The sequence below is a fragment of the Primulina eburnea genome, chromosome 11, assembly GCF_022965805.1.
Source record: "Primulina eburnea isolate SZY01 chromosome 11, ASM2296580v1, whole genome shotgun sequence".
NCBI classification, from domain to species: Eukaryota; Viridiplantae; Streptophyta; class Magnoliopsida; order Lamiales; family Gesneriaceae; genus Primulina; species Primulina eburnea.
In genome coordinates this window covers 5,845,229-5,853,193 of record NC_133111.1, presented here as the reverse complement: position 1 = coordinate 5,853,193, position 7,965 = coordinate 5,845,229, and the positions used below count along the sequence as shown (strand labels likewise).

At 35.0% G+C, this 7,965-nt stretch overlaps 1 protein-coding gene across 2 annotated transcripts; it reads left to right on the top strand.

The window, feature by feature from the left end:
- Nucleotides 1–2,350: 2,350 nt before the first annotated feature.
- LOC140804358 (probable galacturonosyltransferase 4) lies at nt 2,351–6,684 on the top strand. Of its 2 annotated transcripts, none has more exons than XM_073160323.1 (10): nt 2,351–2,400; nt 2,713–2,855; nt 3,028–3,062; nt 3,165–3,206; nt 3,302–3,428; nt 3,521–3,765; nt 4,209–4,480; nt 4,781–5,138; nt 5,382–5,957; nt 6,131–6,684. In XM_073160323.1, exons 2-10 carry the CDS (start codon nt 2,747–2,749, stop codon nt 6,404–6,406), a joined length of 2,040 nt encoding a protein of 679 aa, XP_073016424.1. In that variant the 5' UTR covers nt 2,351–2,400; nt 2,713–2,746; the 3' UTR covers nt 6,407–6,684. The 2 variants fall into 2 exon arrangements, with proteins under 2 accessions (XP_073016424.1, XP_073016425.1); XM_073160324.1 differs by having other exon boundaries at nt 2,363–2,400; nt 2,684–2,855.
- Nucleotides 6,685–7,965: the final 1,281 nt, after the last annotated feature.

The following is a 7,965-nucleotide window of genomic DNA, read 5'->3' as shown; positions in this document are numbered from 1 at the left end:
ACGTTAATCATAACCGACTGATTCTTGCAGGCACTATCAGTGATACCTAAGGAATCACAGGGCAATGTTACTAGACGTTCTTACCATTATTCAATGAGTTTAATCATAAATATAATTTCTGAGGTTCTTATGATCAATTTTTGATACACAGAATGTGGCAAATTAAGGTAAGCCCGAATAAAAGATTATGTACTGAATCACAAAGAGTTGTGAACTCACGGATAGCTGTATCCCTGAATCATTGAGGGTCACACAAGTACTGGATTATTTTGTCCACATTGAGATAATAAATTCAAGGAGTTGAATTTATAGAAAACGTTGAGAAATAAATTCAAGGAATTGAATTTATGACTATTAAATTTTGGAGATGATAAATTCATGGAGTTGAATTTGTCATTCAAATATTAAATTCAATTGTTGAATTTATATATAAATGATTTAAACTAAATGTAATAGTGTATGTATTATGGGCTTGTAGGAGTACAAGACCAACATACAAATTATTAAGGTTCTTAATTGGACTTTAAAAAGATTAATTAATTAAATTAGTTGGATTAAAATAATTAATTGATTAAATCCATTAAGTATTTAATTTAATTAATGAGCCCTAAACTTATATATATGTGTATTAGGTTTAGGGCTAACGCAATTAATCCATGCAAATTTCGAAACCCTAGCCTCCAAGTAAGGAATTACGAAAATCCTCCACTCATAATTTCGGCCTACACCTTTGATTTTTCAAAGGGTTTTGAGCATTCTCTTGTTTGATTAATCTCAACATAAAATATCTTCTAATTTTCTAGTGCAAGTTAGAAGAAGAACAAGTAATCCGGTCGCGGACCTGCTTTGAAAATAAAAAAAGGAGACTTGAGGAACGTACATAGGATTTACAACAAGAGCTATATTCGCTTATACCGGTGTAGTTGGAGCCAAGTGAAAATTAAATAAAGGTAAACATTCAAACATCCTATGTATGTTTATTCAATCCAAACCATACGAGTGTCCAAATATTTTGATTGTCAAAATAAAATAAAAAAATTTAAAACTTTCGCTATGTTTGGGCACAAAAGAACACGAATCACAACACATAGCAGCATACAAATTAGTAACATTTATGTGATTATATGTCTATGACAAGAAGATCCAGTTTGCTCCTATTGTGTTGGTAAATACGTATAATTTTGGAGGAGCCCTGGAATCTATCGAGGTCTTTGACGAATTTTTTCGCTACGGAGTTCGAATCAAAGGAAGGGGGGAAGGTGTTCTTGGAGCCTATGCAGGCGTATAGCCGAGCTTGTGCTGTGTGAATATGAAAAAGGGTGATATTGAGTACTCAAATGAGAACCATTTTTTGAAAGTCAATGTTCCCTTTGTAGCAAATGCTTGGGAACTTGATGCATACTTTTGAGTAGATTTTTTCGAGAGTAAAATTTTATGACTGATTGTGGCTTTTTTTTTTTTGTGCATTTTCATCTCAAAGTAATTATTTGGCATGTGGTGAATTATGTATTACACATCTTGGTCCATGAATGAAAAAAGAAAAATCAACCAATTCCTCTTGTATGTATGTTTAGTTGTTATCATTAGGGATATAAACGAACTAAGTCGTTCGTGAATTATTCGGGGTTCGGTACAATAAAAAACTCGTTCGTAAAACTTATCGAGCCAATTGAGCTCGACAATTTTATCAAGCCGAGTTCGAAATTAAGGATATTCGGCTCATAAGCTCGCGAATAGGTTGTAAGCTGACGAACCTGTTCGCGAGCTCAAGTTTGACTAGTTTGCTGGGTCTTGAGTGTACAATAATAATTTACATTGTCCAACATCAAAATTTTGTGTAACAGAAGTTATTGAAATGTTATAAAATGAGAAGTCTACCACTTAGATTTTCAGATCTTAGTTGACATTTTTGGTTAAGAATGCTCGACAAGCTTGAAAACGATATTATTTAACGAGCTCGAAGACGGAGCCCACTTAATGCAACGAGATATAGCAATACTCGTTAAATATGATAAACGAGTTGTTAAGGAGTCGAGCTCGAACTATTCGTGAAATTAATATTTAAAAATGAGTCGAGCTCGAGCCTCATGATAAAAGCTCGAATCAAGCACTAGTCGTGCTCAAACTCATATATATCTTTAACGAGACGAGCTCGAGTATGATACTATTCGGGTCGGCTTAATGACATTGTACAAATTTATGTATTAAAGTTTGATGATTTGTGCTTAAAAAATGATATTTTATGAAATAGGAAGTAAAGAAAAATGAACAAAGAAAATAAATCATCATAGATTATATTATATGTTTAATAATATAAAGGAAATCAAATGGTCTTTGATTAATGGTGAATTTTCGACAACGGGAGCGTCCCACCCGACTCACATCCACATCAAGAAATATGTGAGCTTTTTCTTTAGGTTTCATCTCGTTAATACATCTGGTCTACTTGTTTTAACCGGAATTTTTCTGATTAGAAGCTTGTTTTTTTACCCGGTTCATGGGTTGTTTCTGTTAGTTTCGACCCTGTAATTTGTGGGTTGTTTTCCTTCCTATGGATACACTCCATTTACGGACCCCATAATCAAGATTTACAACAAACTTTCTGGGTTTTGTGGTGTATAAATCCAGACGTTTATATATTTCTTCTTTCTGGGTTTCGTGCGATTCCCTTCGCTGTTGACAGATTTGATTTGGAATCTTGAAATTTCTCAGTTGGTGGGTGAGGTGCGGGGAAAGAGCTTACAGGATGAAGATGAAGTTAAGAAAATCAGTGATTTTCTTTCTGTTAGTGACAGTTCTTGCCCCTATTGTTCTCTACACCGACACTCTCGGCGCCTATTTCACCGACTCTTCTTGTAATGTCCCCTTTTCTTCTTACTATTATTGCTTTGTTTACTTTCTTTCTTCTTTTTTTCTTTTTTTTTATTTATAATTTTGAAGAATGACTTGAATTGTTAATTTTCTTGATATCTTTTATTTTGATTTGACATTTTGATTGATTGGAGCTTTCTTTTACTTGCTGTGCAGCTAGAAATGAATTTGTGGGAGATGCTTCGGCATTTGTAAGTCTTTATTATCTACTCGTTTGTATTTCGGAAATTTTCCTTGATTTTTTTTGTTTCTTTTGTGGGGATAATTCAAATTTTGGAATTTTCCATTTACAGCCATTTGCTGGTGATGTCAGGCCTTTAAATGTGCTACCTCAGGTATAGATTTCTTGATTTTTAGTTCTCCTATTTGGGTGCTAGTTTTTATGGAATTTTGTTGTTCTGTTTTTCTGTAATGGCTATTTACATTATAGGAGTCCTCTACCACATTGAAAGAACCAACAGGCATAGTTTATTCTCAAATCTCGTCCGGATCTGGCTCGAATACCTCAAACTCTGCATCTGGAGAGAGCTCCCGAATTACAAGACAGCTGACAGGAGGTTTATTTGTTACGCAATTGTCTTTTTTTCTGTTTATCCTTTTTCGTTGTATGCTTGGATTGTTAATTTATTTTCAAACTGAAATGATGTAGAAACAGCGGAGGACCAAACCACCAAATCTCTCACTTTGAGCAATATTGGAGGCAACCAGCAGTTTGATGAGAATCCAATAAGACAGGTGATTTATACAGCCAAAGAGGCAGAGATGGGTGAAGAAATTTCAAAAGAAAGTTCATCGTTCGAGCATATTGGAAAGGGGGGAGCAAATACTGATACGAAGGAAGAAAATGATCGGCCTATTTTTCAGGGGACGTCAGACAGTGTCTCCAATAAAAAGGTCAGATTATGATTTATGACTAAATAAATAATTTTATCATGGTTTTGATTTATAACATTTCCCTTCTATCTTGTTTATTGCATCTGAAATGTACATATTATCTCATCTTAATCGTACAAGGATTTGAGTTTGAAATTTGATTCTTGTAGGAATTCATAGATTGTACCAAAACATGGGTTTTGTTGCTTATTGTTACATTTTCACTTCCCGTATACACCATTGTAAAACTCAGTTGAATATGAAAAATAGAAACCTTGAACATCTGTTGAAGCACGTGAAATATGCATCTTAGATGCATGGGACATTGTTCCTGGACATGAAACCGTGAACAATGCAAGTTTTGTCTATTCTAGTTCATTGACCACTCTGTGTTAAACGTACACTATGCAGTATCTGAAATATTCAGACCCACCCATCACTTGATGTCTTCGTTCTTCTTCTAGGAACTTAAACCGGAGGAACAATCTTCTGAAGTATCTAGCAAAGATACGGGAAGAGTACAAATGAAGGCTAGAACAGAGAAACAGAATGGACAAACAGTTTTTCCAGATGCCCTTGTTCGTCAACTCAAGGACCAACTCATCCGTGCAAAGCTTTATCTTTCTCTCTCGGGAACTCGAAACAATCCCCAATTTATAAGGGAGCTCCGACTGCGTATGAAGGAAGTTCAACGAGCACTTGGTGATGCCACCAAGGATTCTGAGCTTCCCAGAAAGTTAGTATGTTATTTTGGTGTGCATAAGATTTAATTGTTTGCAGGATTTTGTTAAAAAACAAAAAATATATTTGGAATCAGATTTATATCAATAAGATTATGATATATCTTTGATATGATGTAGTGGTGATTTAAATACCAGAATGATTTCCTGCTATTTTTATCGTGTATCTTATCAAATATCCAATCTGATTTCAAATAATCAAATGTATTCTTCTATTTCAACATACTTCAGACATCAAATTCCTAGAGAAAATGGCATGTTGCTACGTTTCTCATTTGTTTCTGATTCACTTGTAGTGCTATGGAGAGATTGAGAGCAATGGAGCAAACATTACTCAAAGGGAAACAAATACAAGATGATTGTGCTGCCGTGATTAAGAAACTGCGTGCTATGCTTCATTTAGCTGACGAGCAGCTTCGAGTCCACAAGAAACAAGAGTTGTTTTTGACACACTTAACTGCCAAAACAATTCCTAAAGGGCTTCACTGTCTTCCCTTACGCCTCTCAACAGATTATTTCATGTTGAAGTCTTCTGAACAACAATTCCCAAACGAGGAAAAATTAGCTGATCCCAAGTTATACCACTATGCCCTATTTTCGGACAACATTTTGGCTGCTGCAGTTGTTGTGAACTCGACCATAACTCATGCCAAGGTAAAGAACGTTCTTATATATTTTGTGATCAACTGGAAGGCTGAAGCATCTTAAATGGCATTCTTATTACCAAGTTTATTAATTTTGATTGGTTAGTTTTGACACTCTTACACAATCTTATTGTATCTTGTTTGAAACCTCTATAATAGAAGCTAGAGTGGTTATGAAATGGACCAAAACTGATTTCACACTTTCGCTTATCTTTCCAATCTTGAAGTGAATTTCTTAGTTCTGTCTGGGCAGGATCCTTCAAAACATGTCTTTCATGTGGTCACCGACAGGCTCAATTATGCTGCAATGAAAATGTGGTTTTTGGCCAACCTTCCAGGGAAAGCTACGATACTGGTTCAGGATGTAGAGGAATTCACGTGGTTAAATTCAAGTTACAGTCCAGTTCTTAGGCAGTTGGGTTCTCCATCCATGATTGATTATTACTTTAAGAATCGACGGGCCGAATCTGATTCAAACATGAAGTTTAGAAACCCTAAGTACCTATCGATTATGAACCATCTCCGCTTTTACCTACCAGAAATCTTTCCGAAGCTGGATAAGATTTTGTTCTTAGATGATGATATTGTGGTTCAAAAGGATCTCACCAGCCTCTGGTCCCTAGATCTAAGGGGGAAGGTCATTGGAGTGGTTGAAACATGTGGAGAAAGCTTTCATCGGTTTGACCGGTATCTCAACTTTTCAAATCCAATTATTTCAAAAAACTTTGATCCTCGTGCTTGTGGTTGGGCTTTTGGGATGAATATCTTCGATCTGAAGGAGTGGAAGAAACAAAATATCACAGAGGTGTACCACAAATGGCAGAACCTGGTAAGAAGCAAAATACAATTTTTTCTTAAGCCTGAATGGTTAATGCTTTGTTTTTAACTTTCTCCGAGATCTTGCAACATACTTTCTTCCTGTGAATATTAATCTTTTGTCAGTTACTAAGCTAAATATGTCGGTTTCTAATTATTGAAGCACAAGTGCTTTTCATTGCTCAGAATCATGACAGATTGCTGTGGAAACTTGGAACCCTACCACCTGGTTTGATAACATTTTGGAATCGCACTTTTCCTCTCGATAAATTTTGGCATGTCTTAGGTCTTGGCTATAATCCAAATGTCCCTCGAAAAGATATCGAGCGTGCAGCGGTCATACATTATAATGGCAACTTGAAACCATGGCTCGAGATCGGCATACAAAAGTTCCGTAACTATTGGGAAAAGTATGTTGACTATGATAATTTGTATTTGCGAGAATGCAATATAGCTCCATAGATGCCATTCTTGAACCTCAATCCGGCAGATACAAGTCCTGGATGGTAGTTGTTTCCCATACAGATAGATTGCAGATCTGTTCAGTTCACCGTAGACTCACTTTCCATATGAAGACCACAGTTTTTTAGCAAAATGTTCTTTTAGCATGGTATACTAGCTTGGAAATTGTTTAATGCAATTATTTTGTTTCTTGATTTTTGGTGCAGAACTGCTGAAATGCACATGTATATGCAATATTTTTACCCCTTCCGTTTTTGTTCAATCCTGCCTTGTGACCATGTACTTACAATAATGAATTGATCTTTTTAGTTTGTTTTCATTCTACTTGCCCAAAAGTTATTTACTACCCTTTTATTTTCTGTATTGGAAGTACAAAACTGGATGAATGTTGGTCGCCAAACACCAATTAATTATTTATCTTATCTGCCACCCGACACTGCAAATAGGCGCGGGACAGGTTTATTTATTTTTGTAGAAATGAGGATGGTATCATTTGTTGTATAGAAAATGTGGTTTTGTTTTCTTGCAAAGTAGTGTCGGTAATGGGATTAATATAGTTGTCATAGGTACAGAAAGGAGCCAATACAAGGTCGGCTTTGAGGCGGATCCATTTACTGCAACTATGCAAACAATGTTACTGCAATGTTGGTTACAATAGTTTTTTTGATAATTTACAGGAACTGCATCTTTGTATTTTTCATCTAGTTTGACAAGTGATTGAAGAAGTTGTTACGAGTGTTTGTTTCTGTAAACGTCAAGAAATTACAGTGTGTCCACAAGTAAATACATATCCGGTTTGAGAACGTGCATTGTGTGGATAAGATAAGTACTCAGCATCATCAGAACTAATTATGTTTTGATTGGTATCTTTTGAATACAAAAAGTTTCAAATATGTCGTTCCTCGCAGATAACGGAATTTTATGCTTAAGTCCGTTTCAGTGTCTCTTTGTTGGATATGAGCTAAATATTGTCAATAAATTTACAGCAAAAGATATATCGGGTCTTGTACAATTTGCAAGATACATAAGGGCACCAATAACAATTAGATATGATATTTCTGGATCAAGAATAACTTCAACATCTTCACATGGACGGAATGAATCTTTTTCTGTGTTTAATGATCTAACAACCATTGGAATACCTAAAGAATTTGATGTATCCATATTAAAGCGTTTTAAGTACCTTTTCTGTATAATTTGACTGATTAACAAATATTCTACATTTTTTTTGTTCAATTTGCAAACCCAGACAATACTTTGTTTTTTCAAGATCCTTCATTTAAAATTCTTCCTTCAGCTACAACACAACTTCTTGAATTTCCTTATTTGTTCCAATGATGTTTAAATCATTAACATATGCAACAATAATTACGCATCCGGATGTTGTTTTCTTAATGAAAAGACAAATGCATATTGAATTGTTTACACATCTCTTTTTCATCAAGTGTTTACTTAGCTGATTATTTCACATTCGACTATATTGCTTTAACCCATATAATGATCTTTGTAATTTCACATAATAACATTATTTAGGTTTTGAACATTGTGCTTCATGCATC

What these genes read in the sequence shown, in the direction of transcription:
- LOC140804358 (XM_073160323.1), top strand. Translation starts at nt 2,747, where the DNA reads ATGAAGATGAAGTTAAGAAAATCAGTGATTTTCTTTCTGTTAGTGACA. An exon ending in TACAAGACAGCTGACAGGAG is followed by an intron (nt 3,429 to 3,520) that starts GTTTATTTGTTA and finishes GAAATGATGTAG; the next exon opens with AAACAGCGGAGGACCAAACC. An exon ending in CGACCATAACTCATGCCAAG is followed by an intron (nt 5,139 to 5,381) that starts GTAAAGAACGTT and finishes CTGTCTGGGCAG; the next exon opens with GATCCTTCAAAACATGTCTT.